Below are 18,834 nucleotides of genomic sequence, written 5' to 3'. Positions count from 1 at the left end.
TCACAGAACGATATTGCAAAATCAAACACGCTGGGTAAAGAGAGATCAGGAAGCAGGAAGGTAGAGGCTCCTCTTTCCAGGAATTTTACTGAGAGAAGAAAGAGCACAGGGGTGAATATGGGAGGGCAGCATGGGGTCAAAGGTGGGCTCTACTTTATGCAAAGGGAAATATTCTAACACATTCATTTATTGATGACACTGATTCAGTATTGGGGGGGGAGAGAGGAGTCATTTATGATTATCTGTAAGGGAATAAAAACATACCTCGTCTCTACACTATTTGAGGTATTTCTCAAACAAGAACAAAACCAAACATGCTAATTATTCTGTGGTCATAAGCTTATTAGGCTTCCCCTTAAAGAACCTTCCTTTAACTCTACTGAACAGCAATACATCTTACATTTCAGAATAGAAAATCAACTCCATTATCTGTCTCTCTCTAGCTCTCCTCTAAAAAAAAAAAAAAAAAAAAAAAAAAAAAAAAACCCAAATCTTGAAGATATAGTACTGAAAAGATTTTTTCCTCTTTATTTCTGTCAGGAGGACTGAGGAAGCCAGTCATCACAGCTGCTGGACTCGGTGACAGCGTCTGTAGGTGAGTAATGAATCGCTTTAGATGAGGAGAGACAAACCCGAGACAATGTGTTTCCAGTAGGGCTCAGCTGCTCACAAGATAAATACTCCTCTGCCACCCCATCTGATGATTAACTGTCCCCGCCAGGCTGCTTCTGGCCAAACGGCCCTTCTGATCCCTGCTGAGAGCGACCAGATTCCACGATACCAGGCACAATCCCCAGGGCCCGGCGTGGCCATTCTCCTCCCTTCTGCTACCATTAGAGGAGTTTCCACAGAACTTCCTCCATCAAGACCTGCTGCACATACTCTGGTGAGAGTGACCATGTTTCCCCAAAAAGAACGAAAATACTTCTCGGGAGCACGTGCATAAAAAGATGAAAAAGGAGGTCCCGTTGTGGGAACTAAACATCATTGTCATAGAATAAACAGAAATCGTTACGTTTCCCTGGGATGTGCAGAAGAGTGCCAGTGTCTTGATACATTGATCAGAAAATAAAATGTGGAGTCCCCATTGTGGCTCCACAAACCCAACTGGCATCCATGAGGATGCAGGTTCGATCCCTGGCCTCGCTCAGTGGGTTAAGAACCCGGCATTGCCATGAGCTATGGCGTAGGTTGCAGGCATAGCTCAGATCCCACGTTGCTGTGGCTGTGGTGTAGCTCTGATTTGACCCCTAGCCTGGGAACATCCATGTGCTGCAGGTGCAGCCATAAAAAGAAAAAAGGAAAAAGGAAAAAAAAAAAAAAGATGAAAAAGTTCAGGAAAGCCGTGGTGGGCACCTGGGTAATAGCCCATCTTTGACTCCATATTGTCATCCTACACCCTCAGGGTTCCCTCTGGAGACACTTCACCAGGTGCTATGCCTCCGGTTTAACCCCAAATGATAGGTTTTTTGGTTCTTCTGAAATGTAGACTTTAATTTAAATACGAGAGTAAATATTTTCCTCCAGTCAAAAGTAGGCCATAACAAGAACTCTTCACTTAGGGAGAGTTCCCATTGTGGTGCAGCAGAAACAAAACTGACTAGAATCCATGAGGATGCGGGTTAGATCCCTGGCTTCACTTAATGGGTTAAGGATCCGGCATTGCTGTGAGCTGTGGTGTAGGCTGCAGATGCAGCTCAGATCCTGCGTTGCTGTGGCTGTGGTGTAGGTCAGTGGCTACAGCTCCGACTGGACCCCTAGCCTGGGAACTTCCATAAGCTGCTGGTGCAGACTTAAAGAGCAAAAAAACAACAACAACAACAACAACAACAAAAACAACACAAAAAAACTGTTCACTTAAGAATGAACCAGCATCATATTTCCTGGAGGCTTGCTGACTAAAAGGCTGGCTGGTGTTGACAGGAAACAGCTGGGGAGGCACACAAACCGCACTCAGCAGTTTGCCAGGCAGCGAAGTCTTCCTCTGTACACTGGGGATGTGAGCCTAGGAGGTGAAGTTGCTTTCAAGGACGTCCACTGACAGGGAGAGTTCCTTAGCTGCAGTGAATGCAGCTTATGTTTTGGGAAGTGCGTGGAGAAAGCTCTTACCCTGTCACAGCCTTGGCCTGAGCTATAAGAAGAGCATCCTCTGACTTTTTTTTTTTTAAGGATACAAGAGCAACCAGAAGAGAACAGGATGGGGATTTGTATTGGTTTCAGGGTGATGGTAGAGTTTTCCTGCCTGGTACTAGCAGAGCCATCAAACAGGGGCAAGGATAATAGGGGGTTAGATTTTCAATGAATTTAACCCTCACAAGGCAAACTATTCTTATTCCTCCAGTTATTCATACATACACCTACTGTTCTCCACACAGCCCATTGCCAAATACTTATTTAATGCGTAATATATGCCCAACATTCAGAGACAGTGAAGAAGATACAAAGCATATGACGTGGTTCCTACTTTTATTTATTTTTTTCCTTCTAGTGCAGGTTAAGGTGTACAGCATAATGATTTCACTTACATACATCAGGAAATGATTACCACAGTAAGTTTAGTGACCATTCAACTCATGACACAAAATTAAAGAAACAGAAAAAATTTTTTTCCTTGTGATGAGAACTGTTAGGATTTACTCTCTTTCATATATAACATACAGCAGTGTTTATATTTAGCATGTTACATCCTTATTAGATTCTGAGTACTTATTTATCTTATATCTGCAAGTTTTTATCTCTTGACTAAAACCTTCATTCAATTCTACCTCTCCCTACCCCGCACCACTGGTAACCACAAATCTAATCTCTTTTTCTATGAGTTTGTTTGTTTGTTTTTGAAGTATGATTGACTTATGACACTATGTTAGTTCCTGATGATATATCACACACACAGGGACTTGAAATTTCTATACATTTCAAAATGATCACCAGGATATGTCTAGCTAAGGACATGGTCCCTAGTTTTTAAAAATGCATATTCTACTCACAAGCTCTTGCACAGTCAAGCAAACCACTAAAAAAAACAAACAAACAAACAAACAACAACAACAAAAAAAAAAACAAAAAACAAAAAGACAACCTATGAAATGGGAGAAAATAATGCAACTGACAAGGGTTTAATCTCTAAAATATACAACTCAACAGCAAAAAACCCAAAAAACCAATTGAAAAATGGGCAGAAGATTTGAAAAGACATTTCGCCAAAGAAGACATATGGATGGCCAACAGGCACATGAAAAAATGCTCAGCATCACTAATTATTAGGAAAATGCAAATCAAAACTACTATGAGGTACCATCTCATGCCAGTCAGAATGGCCATCATTAATAAGTCAACAAATAAGAAATGTTAGAGAGGGTGTGGAGATAAGGGAACCCTCCTACACTGTTGGTGGGAATGTAAACTGGTACAACCACTGTGGAAAACAGTATGGAGGTACTTCGGAAAACTAAATATAGAACTACCACATGACCCAGCAATCCCACTTCAGTCTGGAATATATCCAGACAAAACTTTCATTGAAAAAGATACATGTACTTGTATGTTCATTGCAGCACTACTAACAACAGCCAAGACATGGAAACAACATAAATGTCCATCGACAGATGAATGAAATAAGAAGATGGGGTATATATACACAGTGGAATACTACTCAACCATAAAAAAGAACAAAATAATGCCATTTGCAGCCACATGAATAGAACTTGAGACTCTCTTACTAAGTGAAGTAAGTCAGAAAGAGAAAGACAAAAACCATATAATATCACTTATATTCGGAATCTAATATATGACAGGAATGAAACTTTCCACAGAAAAGAAACTCAGAGACTTGGAGAACAGATTTGTGGTTGCCAAGGGGGAGGAGGATGGAGTGGGATGGACTGTGAGTCTGGGGTTAGTAGATGCAGACTATTGCATTTGGAGTGGAAAAGCAATGAGATCCTACTGCATAGCACAGGGAACTATATTTGGTCACTAGTGATGGAACGTGATGGAGGATAACGTGAGAAAAAGAATGAATAACTGGGTCACTTTGCTGTACAGTAGAAATTGACAGAACACTAAATCAACTATAACAGAAAAATAAAAATCATATTAAAATAAATAAATAAAAATGCATATTCTAATTCGGCAAAACTTAGGGATATCTAAGAGTTAATTGTATCTTAGATGTTTTTAAGTAGAAATCTCTCCTCTAAATGGAAAAGAAGGTTCCAGAACAAAGAGATTTGGGAATAAAAGAAACTCACATGGAAGAAGAACTTGAAATGTTTTAGTTTTGTTTGAATAGATGAGCCCACAGGAGGAAGGACACTGAGCATGGAAAAGACAGTGAGGCAGTGTTTTTCATACACTGGGGTGACAGGGAAGACTGGCTTGGCTGTTACTAACAATTTCTTAGGAGAAGCAGTGAGAAATAAAGCCATCCTGCAAAAGGGTTTGTGGTAGACAGAATCACAGTCCTCCCAAAATGTCCACATCCTCATCCTTGAAATATGTTAAAGCATTACCTCACAGGCGTGAGTAAATCACGTATCCTGAGATGGGAAAAGGATCCTGGATTATCCAGGTAGCCCCACGGCAATGCCAAGGAGGACGCAAAAGTGCTCAAGTCAGAGAGAGGAGATGTGAGAACCGGAGATGTGATGATGGGAGCAGATGTTAGAGTGATGTGGCTGCTGGCTTTCAAGACAGAAGGCGGCCAAGAGCCAGCACAGTGGCCACCTCTATAAGCTAGAAAAGGCCAGGAAACTGATTCTCTCCTAAAGCCCCTAGAAGGAACGCAGAGGAAGGTAACAAATGTGAGTTGTCTTAAGCCACTACACGTGTGATACTGTGTCACAACAGAAAACTAACGCACAATTTAAGGCGATTGTTCTTGAGAGTCCATGGCTATGATCCGGTAGACAAGACAGACCCAAAAAATGTAGATGAAAATAGTGCTCTAAGAAAACTGTCTGCTCGGGAGCTTGGGCTTATCAGACACAACTTAGAATAGATTTACAAGGAGATCCTGCTGAATAGCATTGAGAACTTTGTCTAGATACTCATGTTGCAACAGAAGAAAGGGTGGGGGAAAAATATAATTGTAATGTATACATGTAAGGATAACCTGACCCCCTTGCTGTACAGTGGGAAAATAAAAAAAAAAAAAAAAAGAAAACTGTCTGCACCAGAAAATGAATAAGAAGACAAAGATCATAAAAGTTAAGGAAATACTTAGATGAAATAGCAAGACTATGGACTCAGACGGCAGAAGTTTTGCATATTAGAGAAGTTTGAAAGAATGAAAAGGCTTGCTGATACACTGGAAATGAAAGATAAGAGACAGGCAGGAAACACTTCCAAGGTAGCAAAACTTGTGGCTTCAGTGTGTGTGATGGGGGTGGGGGGTGGAGAAGGTGAGGAGAGTTGTGTTTAAGAGATGCCTTTAAAATTATAATGACACAATAGGCATTCTCAAGCTTCAACAGGAGTTAAGATCACCTGAGATGCTGGTTTAACATGTAGATTACAGGGCTCCATCACAAAGATCCTGAATCAGCAAGCCTGGTGGTACCCAGGAATCTGCACTTTAATAAACACTGTTTGGATTCAGGTCATCCAAAGTTCACACCCTAAAAATTACCAATCTAGAAAAAAATTAAAAGAAAGTGCAATCAAATACTTTCAGAGCTCTGGGAGAAAAACTAATCTTACATAAAGTCTGAAAGAGTGAAAACTGACATATTTGAGATCACAAAAATGTGAAACCTTTATAAATCAAAATGGATACCTTAGCCAAAATTAAAAAAAAAAGTCTTTGATGAAAAGTAGTTTCGTCAAATGGCTAAAATTTTATTAATAGGCCATGCAAAATAATGAGCAAAACTGACTGAGACCCAAGCAGAATTCCAAAGAGAGGAACTACAATTATGAACAAACTTAAGAAATACCAATTTAAAAGAGAAGTAAGGCAAGAGTTCCCATAAGAGGGATTGGCAGTCTCTTGGGAGTGTTGGGATGCAGGTTCGATCCTCGGCCTGGCACAGTAGGTTAAGGATTTGCATTGTCACAACTGTGGCTTAGGTTACAACTGCAGCTGGGATGTGATCCCTGGCCCGAGAACTCTGTATGCCACAGGGCAGCCAAAAAAAAAAAAAAAAAAAAAAAAAGGAGAAACAAGGCAATATACAATATACATAGCTTGCTAAATAAATATCTTTTGGAGTAGGGGGGTAATAGTCAAAGTTGATGAGATACTTTCACATTTGCTGGTTGGATTACAAACCTGCTATAACATTCTTGGAAAACAAGTAATTTGGCAATATATACCTAGAGCTGTACCAGTATCCATATTCTGACAGAGAATGGTTTGTGTGTCATCTAGCTTAAAGGAAACAGTTTTGAAAACAGAAATAAAAATTATATGGAATGAAGGCTCTCAGTTATCAGAAGCTGACCATGCGATGCATAAAACAATCCCATGAACTTCCCATTCTCGCTGTTCCCAAAATAAAAATGGGGAACCTGAGGCATGCAAAGACCACATAACTTGCTCCAAAGATTTAAGAGGTAAAGGCAGGCTCAGGAACATGCTGAGCTCAGAGCTTCCACTCTTAACTTCTACATCATCATTATCAGCATGAGGCAACCCAGTGAGCACAGAATTTGTTTCCTTTTAAAATGCAAGAAAAGGGAGTTTCTTTCATGGCACAGTGGAAATGAATCCAATGAGGAACCGTAAGTTTGAGGGTTCAATCCCTGGCCATGCTCGGTGGGTTGAGGATCTGGCATTGCCATGAGCTGTGGTGTAGGTCAAAGACGCGGCCAGGATCTGGTGTTGCTATGGCTATGGCGTAGGCTGGTAGCTGTAGCTCCAGTTCGACCCCTAGCCTGGGAATCTCCATATGCAGTGGGTGGGGGGCCCTAAAAAGCAAAAAATAAAAAAGTAAATAAATAAAATGCCAGAAAAGAAAAGAAGGAAAATAGCAACTGTATTAGCACAGTAGAAATATACATGGGTAATAATGAGTTATTTCTCCTGTCCCCAAACATGATAATCTAAAAAACTAAGCGTACTTGAGAGGAAGAAAAATAAAGCATACGCAGGGGAAAAAGCCAACTCCTGAATTTTTCCAAAAATTAAAAAGAAATCCTAAGAAAAGTACAGATGATTAGAATAGTGTTATCATACTTGAATATCAAAAATTATAAAAGCTTGGGAGTATTAATAATCATAAAAACTTTGTACAGACAACCAGATAACTGCCCAATGGGTAGTGGGTTTAGTTTCTGCCTCAAGAAGAAAGAGCCTGACAGTCAGCCAGGAGGCATTTTTGTGTGTTTGTGGTACAGGGAGGTGTGCCATGCATTTATCATTTTAAAGGTGCTAAGTGTTTGTTAATAGTTCATGTATTATTTTACAATTAACTCAGGGACACTGGCTAAACGCTTTTAACAAGTGAAAAATACAGTGTAAAGTGTGAGAGAAATCAGGACACTGGGCATCAGAGCAAACTACAACCACTATAGAAATAGTTGAATATTCAAGAAAATTAAATGAGACTAGACTGAACCACATTTAAACGCAACAACTTCTTTTATGTAAAAATAGAACGTTTAAGGCATATCACAAAATTCAAATACAGAAACTGGGGTACCACAATTTTAATAAGAGGGTAAAATTGTACAACATGGCAGCAGTAATCTGCAAAGCTTGTGTATTCTGATTAATAGTTTTTTTTTGCCCATTTCAATCCTCCTAACACAAAAACTTAAGAGTCAAGATAATAGGTTTAGATTTATTTTTATACCCTGCCTTTATCTGAACTTAATTTTTGCCAAACCTAATACAATTAAAATGGGACAAAGTAAGGAGACTTCTAGCAGCCACTTTCTGCTCTATAATAAGATTTAATTTCTCCCAACTAAAACTCTGACCCACGATGTCATTTTTTTCCTCTAAGTTCCTACAAGGATGTTTTGACAAGGTTGCCAAAAAAATGCAAAATTGAGAGATTTGAGAATTTCTACTCTCTTAACCCTAGTAGTCCTGACAATATAATTTTAAGAACAGCTAACTGCGGAAACTGAGAGAAGAGTCCTAGAAAATCCGGGAATTTTTTTCTGACTGTGAGAATCTAAGAAGAGCCTACAATCACTGGGGAGAGGGTCCTTCTCTGCAGCAGAAAATAAATTGTATTAGAGCAGAGAGTTGAGTGACCCATCTCTCCACTCTTAGGCAGCAGGGGCTGCCTCTTGCTCCGGGCAGGCCTAATTGGCAGTCACCCAGCTGTGCCTGGGGTGGGGTTGGTCCCCCAAGTATCTGGCAGGGACAGCTGGGCTGTGTCGGGGTCATGGAGACCTGGCAGGTTAGGAAGGAGGCTTGCATGTGACAGGCTCCCTGGTCTAAGCTCTGGACACCAGAGGCTGGGCAGGGGGAAGAATTCTGGTCTTACTCTCACTGTGCGAACTGGTTTTATGAGGGACCCAGCAGACATCTCTCTAGAATCTGCTTTCTTGAAAAACAAGTAAACAAAACCAGAATTCTTTGAGAAGGAAGTGAGACCCAGCCCCCAAGTTTGTTTCCCTCTGAGATCCCTGGGCAGTAGGGGAGGTGAGGGGCCGGGGGCAGGGGAGCAGTTCTTGTAAAGTTAGGTGGCAGCACTCAACCTAAAACAGTGCTCACCTGTGTTGCTTCTTATGGAAGTAAACCTGGATGTAACACAGTTTTAATTGGAAAATTCAATGTAAATTATCCCTTAATATCATTATTAATTAATCATATTAATTATCACCCATTATCACTTTCCATTCTAATGGAAAAGTGTCCAGTTAACTGACAGCTCCTCTTTAAAAGAAAACAGAGGGAAACAGACTCACTCACTTCTCAATATAACCTGTTAAAAGTTTTTTACTCAATACTCTGCTCGCCTATGAACAAGTGGGAAAATTTAATTTTTTTAAAAAAATGCTAAAGAGCCTTTAATACAGAGTGAGCATACTATCATATCATTTATGCACTGGTATTTCCCAGAAAACATAAGATGCTTAATGAAATTAAAAGAACGGATTTTCTGAACATACTCAGTATCTTACCATCTAACTTCTTACCTAACAAAGTAACAAAAGAAATTGTACTGCAGAAGTTTCCTGGTGGCTCACCAGGTTAAGGATCTGGCATCATCACTGCTGTGGTATGGGTTCAACCTCTGGCCCAGGAACTTCTGTATGCCACAGGCACATTACATTTTGGTAGAAAATAAAAAAATTCTCTCTTCTATTCTTTACTGACCGTTTCTCCAAAAACTCAGCTATTCCTTTTGCACTCTTGTTTCTCTTATCAAAGACTTTTAATGAAATGGATCTGAGAACTGAAACACCAATCTTGTAAAGTGGCCTTCAGAATCAGAAGAAAGCTATAAGCCCTCTTTACATAACCTTCAAACAGTCCCTGAACACATGTGACAAGCGTATTATCTTTTCAGGTATATGTAAGTGTTAAGTTGATTTTAATATATTTATTCCTATAAAATGATCATTTCCCCCCCCTTTTTGAAAAGCACATGAATTGTATTTTATGGATTTATCAGAGGCTGGGTCTTATTCTTTCTGAAACTACAGTACCCAGCACTGTACAAACAGTCTGCCTTGCACATCTAATTATGCAAAAAATCTTAACAGAAAGCCCACCTTGAAAGGACTGAACCATTTTAAAAGGAAATTTACTTCATGATAAAAGCAATCATACTGTTCCAAGAACTATTAAAGCTCTTAGGAACCACAGAATGTAGTCCTAATGTAATTCTATCTGCCATACAGAGAAAAGAGTTGGAAAAGTTACCTTTTTGTGCAGGGCATGGAATTCGCTGTACCTCTTTTCGACAAAATGTTTTCTTCCGTTCATTAGCACTTCTATCTTAAACACCTAAGGAAAAAATTAAAAAGATTAATCCCACCAGGTCAAACCCCTCAATTGTCTGATGAGGTAAGTTTGTGACCATGATATATTTCATCCCTTTAATTACAGTAGCTGATCCCCCAAAACCCAGAAGGCTCAGGAGACCCTGGCCCAACAGCTCTGATTAATGAGCCCTCTAGCCAAACGCTAATAAACAGCAGTATCCTTGCAAACGTGTCTAAAAACAGTGGCAACTTCAATGTGTTAAAATGCTCCTTAACTTTTTAATCAGAGAACATTCCTCGCTTAAAATTATTTCACCAAACGCAAAGGATGGCAGTGAAATAAGACCGTGATGCTATAGTGACAGCGTGGCAGAAATCGTGTTCTATTATGGGCTTTTCAATGATGGCAGCGCTGTGTCACCTCTAAGACAATCAGACAAACAGTGGTACGTTTTAGGTTAATTTCTTCCTCACCTGCATATTCATCTCCAGTCTCAGCTGGGCTTATTCTGCTGTTTGCAAAATAGGGAAAATGTAGTAAAGGTTCATTTTCCCTGCATGATACGAGTGACAGCTTGTGCTCCCACCTCCAGAAGGTTGAAAGGCCAGATGGAAGGGCTCTCTGGGTGCTCTAATTAGTAGGCACTAACATGACACTTTCTTGATTCTTAGGTCGGGGGGTCAAGACTGGGAACAAGGGATGAGAAATATGGTGAAATGCTCATGAGGACACAATGCGTAGGTGGGCAGGGGGAGGCTGCGTGGCAGCAGCTGAAGAGAAGGTGCTCTGTTTCTTCCAAGAGTTTTGACTCCTGTTTTGCCGAGCGAGAGTCTGTCCTTGCCAAGATGAAGGAGAATTGTTCCATGACTTGGGAAGCCTGGTTGCCCAGCCCTTCTGAGGTCACATGACAGTAAACCATGTTAAAAGCCTGCTTCCTTTAACCCTAAGAAGAACTCCTTAATCGCACACCTTCATTTTGAAAATAGATCTCTATGGCTCTGTATTCCTGCCTCATATGTAAATATGACTTTTTTTGGAAAAGCCAGAAATGATGTCATCAAACGTAAAATGTGTTCGTATGTTTGTACTTCTTCAAATGAGAAACAAAACATTCTGTTCCAAGACTCAGTTGAAGAAACCTGCTTTTATGAAATAAGTGGTAAATGTCCACCAATTTAATCAACTGTTTTTTTTTTTCCCCCCAAGAAATCCCCCTTAAAAACACTTTTCTTTGGTGAGTTAGTGAAAATATTTTCTTCTAAGAACAGATGCAAATGTTTCAAACGCCCACATAAATTTTTAGAAAAAAAAAATTCCATTGACTAATTCGCTAAAGAAAATTTTTTCTTCTTCAAAGACCCTTCAAAGCCAGGAATACAATGAGGAAAGCACCCTGAGAAATACAAACAAAAGTAGCACAGCCTCACTTTGGGGGCTTGGTTAATAGAATACAGAGCCGCCTTTTTAGTGTCAGGTCCCAGATTTAAATCAGGACAATGTGGGAGCAAGGAAAGTAGTTTCCATCTGCTGAGCTTCATGGAATAAAGGAAGTTATGCTCTGAGGGCAGTGACTTGAGACTTCATCACAAAAACCACCGCTTTAATTGGCGCGCTTGCTGCGGAATCCACAGAAGAAGGAGAAAGATGAAGACTCAGGAAGGTTCAGCCTACTAGGTCACTCCTCAGGTGCCCCCTCTTGAAGGCCACGGATAAGACACATTACACAGCGGCTGCCTCGTGGAATGTCATTCCTCTATCGACCAGATGGCTCCATTACCAAATTCCACAGTTACTTCTCACAGTCTTTTGGGGGGCAGGGGTACATACACACACACAGACACACACAGAGAAAAGTGATAAAATTTAATTCTAATTTTTTCATGCTGCCATTTAAAAACTAGCGTTAAGACTTTTTTCTTTTAAATTCTGGGAAAACACCCTGGAAAGGAAATTGCTTAATCAGAATTTTCATGACAATATGAAGTGAGAAATGGAGTCAATTTCGTAAGTCTTATTTTCCTAAATTTAAAAAACTTCTAACAAACACAAGTCCAGAATTAGATGGTTCCACGGGTGAATTCTATCAACCATTGAAAGAAGCGTTAACAACAACTCTTCTGAAATTATTCCAAAAAATTGCAGAGGAAGGAATACTCCCAATCTCATTCTATGAGGCCACCATCACCCTGAGAGCAAAACCAGACAAAGACACAACAGCAAAAAAGAAAATGAGAGGCCAATATCATTGATAAGTATAGATGCAAAAATTCTCAGCAAAATACTAGCAAATCAAATCCAACAATACACTAAAAGGACTATACCTCATGATCAAGTGGGATTTATCCCAGGGAGGCAAGGATTCTTCAATATCTGCAAATCAATCAGTGTGACACACCACATTAACAAACTGAAGGGGAAAAAAAAATGCGATCCTCTCAATAGATGCAGATAAAGCTTCTGACAAAATTCAAGACCCATTTATGATTAAAAAGAAAAATTCCTCTAGAAAGAGGGCATGGAGGGGAACCTACTTCGACATAATAAAAGCCATATATGACAAACCTACAGCTAACATCACTTTTACGGTGAAAAGCTAAAAGCATTTCCTCTACGATCAGGAACAAGACAAAGATGTTCACTCTCACCACTTTTATGCAATATAGTTTTGGAAGTCCTAGCCACAGCAAACATTTTTTTTTTGGCATGGGTGGGGGGCAGTTTCTGATACACGTGGTCACTGCTGCCCTTCCCCTCTTTGCTTTCTTGGCTAACTGCTAGCAGTAGTTACCCACCTTTAAGGTGGGGGCAGCACTGGACAAGGTTTGGAAAGCATGCAGCACAGGAGCTGGCATTCACTTGTTTAGTTATTTCACAGATATTTCCTGCAGAACGACAAGGTGCCCAGGAGTTGTCCTAAGCTCTAAGGTTTCAGCAGTGAATGTGCATCAGGGAGCATATGTCCCTTCTGGTGAGGGAGGCCAACCATTAACATGAAATAAATATGATGAAGTCAAGCAACAGAAAGTGCAGTAAAGAACGCAGCAGGGTAATGAGACAGAGTCAGACATGGGTGCTCTTTTAGACAGTGTGGGCAGAGAGGCAAGGGAAGGAACAAAATCTAGAGGGAAATATCAAGAAAAAGTGTGTACCTGAGTCGAATGTGGCTGCTCTGGAATTTCAGATTGAGGGCGGGTGGACAAGGACTATTTGTTTTCACTCATATATGTGCATACACACACACACATACACATACACACACACACATATGTATATACGTTTTTTAAATTTAAGATAAAGCCTAGAGCAGGTGATTTCCACTTCTGGCCAAGATGGACAAACAGGGAGCAGATTTACCCGCCACTAAAACAACTGAAAAAAACTGGACAAGGAGTTCGCATTGTGGCACAGTAGAAACGAATCCGACTAGGAACCATGAGGTTTCCGGTTCAATCCCTGGCCTTGCTCAGTGAGTTAAGGATCCAGCGTTGCCCTGAGCTAATGGTGTAAGTTGCAGACATGGCTTGGATCTGGTGTAGCTGTGGCTGTGGCTGTGGCTGGCAGCTACAGCTCTGATGGGACCCCTAGTCTAGGAACCTCTAGCTGCTGTGGGTATGACCCTTAAAAGCAAAAAAAAAAAAAAAAAGGACAAAATATGTGGGAAAAATGGCTCTCAAGACATTGGACATGAATACAAGATGGGAAACAGAGTGACCCCTAAGGTCAACCAGGCAGAGCCATGAGGTTCCCTGAGTTAGGGACAGGGAGGGGAGAATGAAGGTAAGCTATGGTGGTTCCCAGGGCAGTTCTGGAGAGGTGTGAGCCGCATACAGAGGGAACTCTTGCAACCTGGCAGAGGTCTGCCTGAGCATTCAGCTGAATCCTTATCCGCACAGGGACTGGGGAACTTGGGAAACCCAAGGCCAGGAAGAGAGACTCGAGAGAATGGTGCTCAGAGCTCACACACACCCGGACACAGTGCCTGTTCCCAAAAGCCAGGGTAGAAAATCTCATAAGTTGTGAAACATTTGTTAGAGAGCTCAGAAGGTCTTGTCTCAGTAGTGGAGCTAAAATAGCTGCAGACCAAAAGTTCTTTTAGTCCATAGTAACAGAGCTTAAAGCGAGACCTGAAGAGAGCAAACGCTTTCTCAGTAACTTAACCAAAGGCCAGAACGAAGCTTGAGATTGAGGAACATGAAAATATTCTGCACCCAACAAGATAACATGTACTAGTCTCACATCTAATCAAAAATAAGCATGAAAATTCAACTCATAACGAAAAGAAAAAACAATCAATACAAACTAATCCAGAAATGACATGGATGATAAAATTAGTGGATAAAAGCATTAAAATTGTTATAAGAAAATTCTTATGTTTAAAAATCTAGAAGAAAGGTTGACTAGAAGATATCAAATAGATTTAGTCAACAGGCCTGGGTCCTACTGAGGAAAATAAAAATGTCTGTTGCTTTTAAAAAATGCACTGGATGGGATTAATAGCAGGTGAGACACTACAGAAAAAAGAGAAGGGAATTTAATGCCTTAGCAATAGAAACAGTCTAAAAATAGAGGAGAAAAAACTTAAAAAAAAAATAATCAACAGCACATCTGTGAACCATGGGACAACATCAACCATTAAAACGCATGTATCTTGCAGTAAGGTGAGTCTTCACAGTAAAGGTGAGATGGGGAGAGAGGTTGGGAAGAAAGACAAATATATTTGAAGAAATCTTCAATTCCTAAGTTGATAGAAACAATAATGATTTAATACATATCAGACATCTTCATTAGTCAGTACTTTTGGGCATACTTTGTTCTTTATTGACCACATAGTACTCCCATGTATGATTGTTATCATACTTTATTTAATTAAGATCCTAAAATAGAGAGTTGCCACTGCGGTGCAGTGGGTTAATGACCTGGTGTTGTCTCTGGGGAGTTTCATCCCCAGCCTAGTGGGTTCAGATCCGGCGTTGCTGCAGCTGTGGGGTAGGTTGCAGCTCCAGCTCAGATTCATTCCCTGGCCCAGGAACTTCCATATGCCACAGGGGCAGCCGAAAAAGAAAAAGAAAAAGAAAAATAGAAGATGCTAAGGGAGACATCAAGTTATTCAGTATTTTACACTACCTATTTTAATATATTTATATATTTACATGTATACTTACATTTATATATAAATGATTACTGTATCTACCTATATAGAGAGATATATGTCATCCTTGTTCCTGTATATATACTTATACACATACATACACAGGATAAATGACTAACATTTTGCCAGATTCATCCCCCTCAAATGTACTGACTGAATGACCCTACCACCGAGAGGATATGGAATGTCTGGTCCATTCTGATCAACACTGGCTATTAGTCATCCTATAATCTGATGACAAAATGAGAACTAATGGGGCATATTTTGACCTGTATTTATAGTGGAATAAGCTTCCATTCCAACTTCCTCACATCAAATTACACAGAGACCTGACCTAACTCTCTAGCCTTCCACTCTTGCAAACACCCTTACCCTCAGAGGTTTCTAGAAATTCCTCTATTTAAAGCAAGGGAAGTTTCATGTGACTAAATAAACATATTAAAGCTTTCCTTTAAGTTGTTTAAAAAGCAGAAATTATATTGTACATGTGACTAAATTCCAGCCACAGTCTCAAGAAGATTATTAAGTCCTTAGAATTCAAATTGAAAAGAAAAAGAAATAGCACTTGAAAGTGAAGATTTAAATCTGTGAATGTGGTGTTGACTACATGTGACAGCTGATTTTTTTCCTTTTCAGTAATATCTCTGAAATTAATGTAAGTCAGCGATAAAATACTTCAAAAATTTGGGTTTACACCCACTTTTTTTCAAGCATGTATCTAAAAAACAAAATAAACTTATGCTAAAGAAGGACTTAACTCATATTCCAGGTTGAATGATCTGTTTACAGAAGCTCATACCTTAACAAAGTTATTCTCTTTCAAACAAATCAAAAAAAAAGTTTTTCCTCACCAAAAATAACTTTTAAGTGCCTACCAAATACAGATGGGGATTCTATATACTGATCAAATTTTTTTTTTTTTTTTGTCTTTTTGCCATTTCTTGGGCCACTCCCGTGGCATATGGAGGTTCCCAGGCTAGGGGTCTAATCGGAGCTGTAGCTGCCAGCCTACGCCAGAGCCACAGCAACGTGGGATCCGAGTCGCATCTGCAACCTACACCACAGCTCACGGCAATGCCGGATCGTTAACCCACTGAGCAAGGCCAGGGATCAAACCCGCAACCTCATGATTCCTAGTCGGATTCGTTAACCACTGCGCCACGACGGGAACTCCCTATACCGATCAATTTTTAAGTCCAGTTTTCCTAGTAGTTTGGATTACTGAAGTATTATGCTAAGAATCTAAGACACATATGAAGATACACCATCAGTGTCAAATAGGACTTTTCCTATTTTTTTAAGAAAAAATTAAATATGTAATACGGAGAGATGCACCAAACATTAACTTTGGACTAGACATCGACATATTCTCCTTGAATAGAAATTAAGCAAGAAAAACAAAATATAAAAGGTTGTTATTCCACTATAAAAAATTATACCTCTAAAACAGTCATTTATGGAGTTCCCGTCATGGCTCAGTGGAAATGAATCTGACTGGCATCCATGAGGACACAGGTTCAATACCTGGCCTCACTCAGTGGGTTAAGGATCCAGCATTGCCGTGAGCTGTGATGTGGGTCACAGACGTAGCTGGGATCTGGCGTTGCTGTGGCTGTGGTACAGGCTGGCAGCTACAACTCTGATTTGACCCCTAGCCTGGGAACCTCCATGGGCCGTGGGTGCAGCTCTAAAAGGACAAAAAAACTTTTTTAATAAAGTAAAATAAAATAAAACAGTCATTTATTATGTGCCCATTGAGGGCCAAGATTTCAAAGACATTAATTTGCATTACACAGAGTTGTTTCTTTTTTTAAACAAAGATGATGAGAGCCTCTAATGATATATTATTATATTTGATGCTAAGTAAATTTACAGTTCAATAAAACTAGCATAAAATTTTGATTTGTTACTAATCTGAATGCTTAAATCAAATTTCCTCTGTTCTAATTAAGATGCCATATCGATAAACTGAGAGGCACTATTATTTATACTATTTTTGGTTGTGGAGAAGCTTCCAATAACATTTTTTAAAATATCTTTGAAAGCATCTAAATTTCAGAAAAAAATTTAATGTATTTAAGAGGAAAATATATTGCTTCAAATAAACCACTGCTTAAGGAAAGAGAACAATTCTCTAAATAACTGCCACTAGAGGATAGAGTGGGCATGGTTAAATTTATGTGTATGTACATATATTTTTTAATGTGATTCTTCTTTGCAGAGAAAAATTCATGATGCCAAAAAGGACTAAATGACTAAAATCATGCTCAAAGAATAAAAAATAAAATAAAAACAAAATTAAAGCCAGAGCAATAATCAAAGACAAAAGCAACCTAAGTTTCCTAAGCTGGAAAGAGCAAAAGGGTTTGCCGTCTCCCAGGGAAAATAATCCACCTAATACTCTGGATTTTTAAAAATTACAAAAAGAGAAGAAGAAAAAAAGCTCTGGCAATATACTGACGGAAAAAAGAAGGAACAAAGATGAGGATGATCCCGAACTTCTCCACCACACTAAATGCCTCCCCTCCAAAAAGCAGAGCAATTCAATGTCTTCAGAGTTTTAGGGGAATATTATTTTATAATCATCCAAGTTATTATTCACATATAAAGGCAACAAAAATGAAGTCTTGGTTGTGAGCAAACTCAGAAAACAAATAACTCACACATCCTTTCCAAAAAAAAATTATTAAAGATGTAGAACAGCCAATGGAAAGATAAATCAAAATGAAGAACGCAAGGAGTTCCCTCATGGCACAGTGGGTTAAGGATCTGGTGTCATGTAGTGACTGTAGCTCTGGTTGCTGTTGTGATGGGGGTTCGAACCCTGGCCTAGAAACTTCCACATGCCCCAGGCATAGCCAAAAAAAAAAAAAAAGAAAAGAAAAATTTAAGAACTCAAAAATACAGTAATATAAAAAGCCAGCCATTGTTTTTGTTGTCATCAAAGACTTGGATCCAGGGAAGGAGTAAATGATACACAGAAAGATAACTTTACAAGGCAGCTGCTACTTTCAGAAGCTGAGAACTTCTCTAGCAGGAAGCACGCTGGCTTCAAAGCCTTCTCGCAAGCTGCCTAACTGCTCTCCTCCACAAAGAAAAGGGTTTACAGTTGGCAGTGAAGTGGCTTATTACACAGAGTGACAAAAGAATCCAAAAAAGTCCATAGAGAACCAGGCTCAAATCTTTGGCTTCATATGCCTGTTCTGGTGGTGAATAATGATGTTTGATGGTGAATGGTCTTTAATCCAGAATTCCATATCCTGGCAAATCTTCCACCAGGAAGACCAGAAAAGTGCTCTTGTCACATATGCAGGAGGAAGAAATTTTATGTACTGTGTACATGTTTGGGAAATTTTCTTTGAAGTTGTTTTTTGTTGTTGTTTTCTTGGTTTTTTTTTTTTTTTTTTAAGAATTCAGAAAAGAAGCCAAGAAACTGTGGATTTAATCTAAAGATAAAATGGGGGGGGGAATCCTAAAATGCCAGCTATGCAGCCTAAAAAGTATTCTAATTAAAATAAGAAGCCAAAGGGTTCCAAGAAGAATGCTTTCAAGAAGAAAATATGTATGATTAAGACCTGTTATAATTAATACGGTTTTAGTGATAGCGTCAAAGCATTCACTTTTCTGTCAAGGAAGAAAAAAAAAAAGTGCTTAAGAATTTCAAGAAAACCAGCTAAACAAAACCACATACAATGTGCACTTCCAAATATAAAGCATAATAAATGTAACATGATGTGGAACAGTTTAGAGAATAAGAGTGCCCATTTAAAGCAACCCTCGAAACATTGTTCACTGA

General features: G+C 39.4%; 1 protein-coding gene across 4 annotated transcripts in view; it reads right to left on the bottom strand.

Moving 5' to 3' along the window:
• SNX24 (sorting nexin 24) overlaps nucleotides 1–18,834 on the bottom strand; it is a 159,588-nt gene that overhangs the window by 69,680 nt on the left and 71,074 nt on the right. For all 4 annotated transcript variants that reach the window (XR_001305311.2, XM_005652942.3, XM_003123872.6 and 1 more), the window contains exon 2: nucleotides 9,827–9,910. Coding sequence is in view for 3 of the 4 variants with exons in the window: in XM_005652942.3 (XP_005652999.1) it covers nucleotides 9,827–9,910 (84 nt within the window). In the remaining variant the exon portion in view is untranslated. The remainder of the gene's footprint in view (nucleotides 1–9,826; nucleotides 9,911–18,834) is intronic.

This window comes from Sus scrofa, chromosome 2 (assembly GCF_000003025.6).
Source record: "Sus scrofa isolate TJ Tabasco breed Duroc chromosome 2, Sscrofa11.1, whole genome shotgun sequence".
NCBI lineage: Eukaryota > Metazoa > Chordata > Mammalia > Artiodactyla > Suidae > Sus > Sus scrofa.
This window is presented reverse-complemented; position numbering and strand designations above follow the sequence as displayed.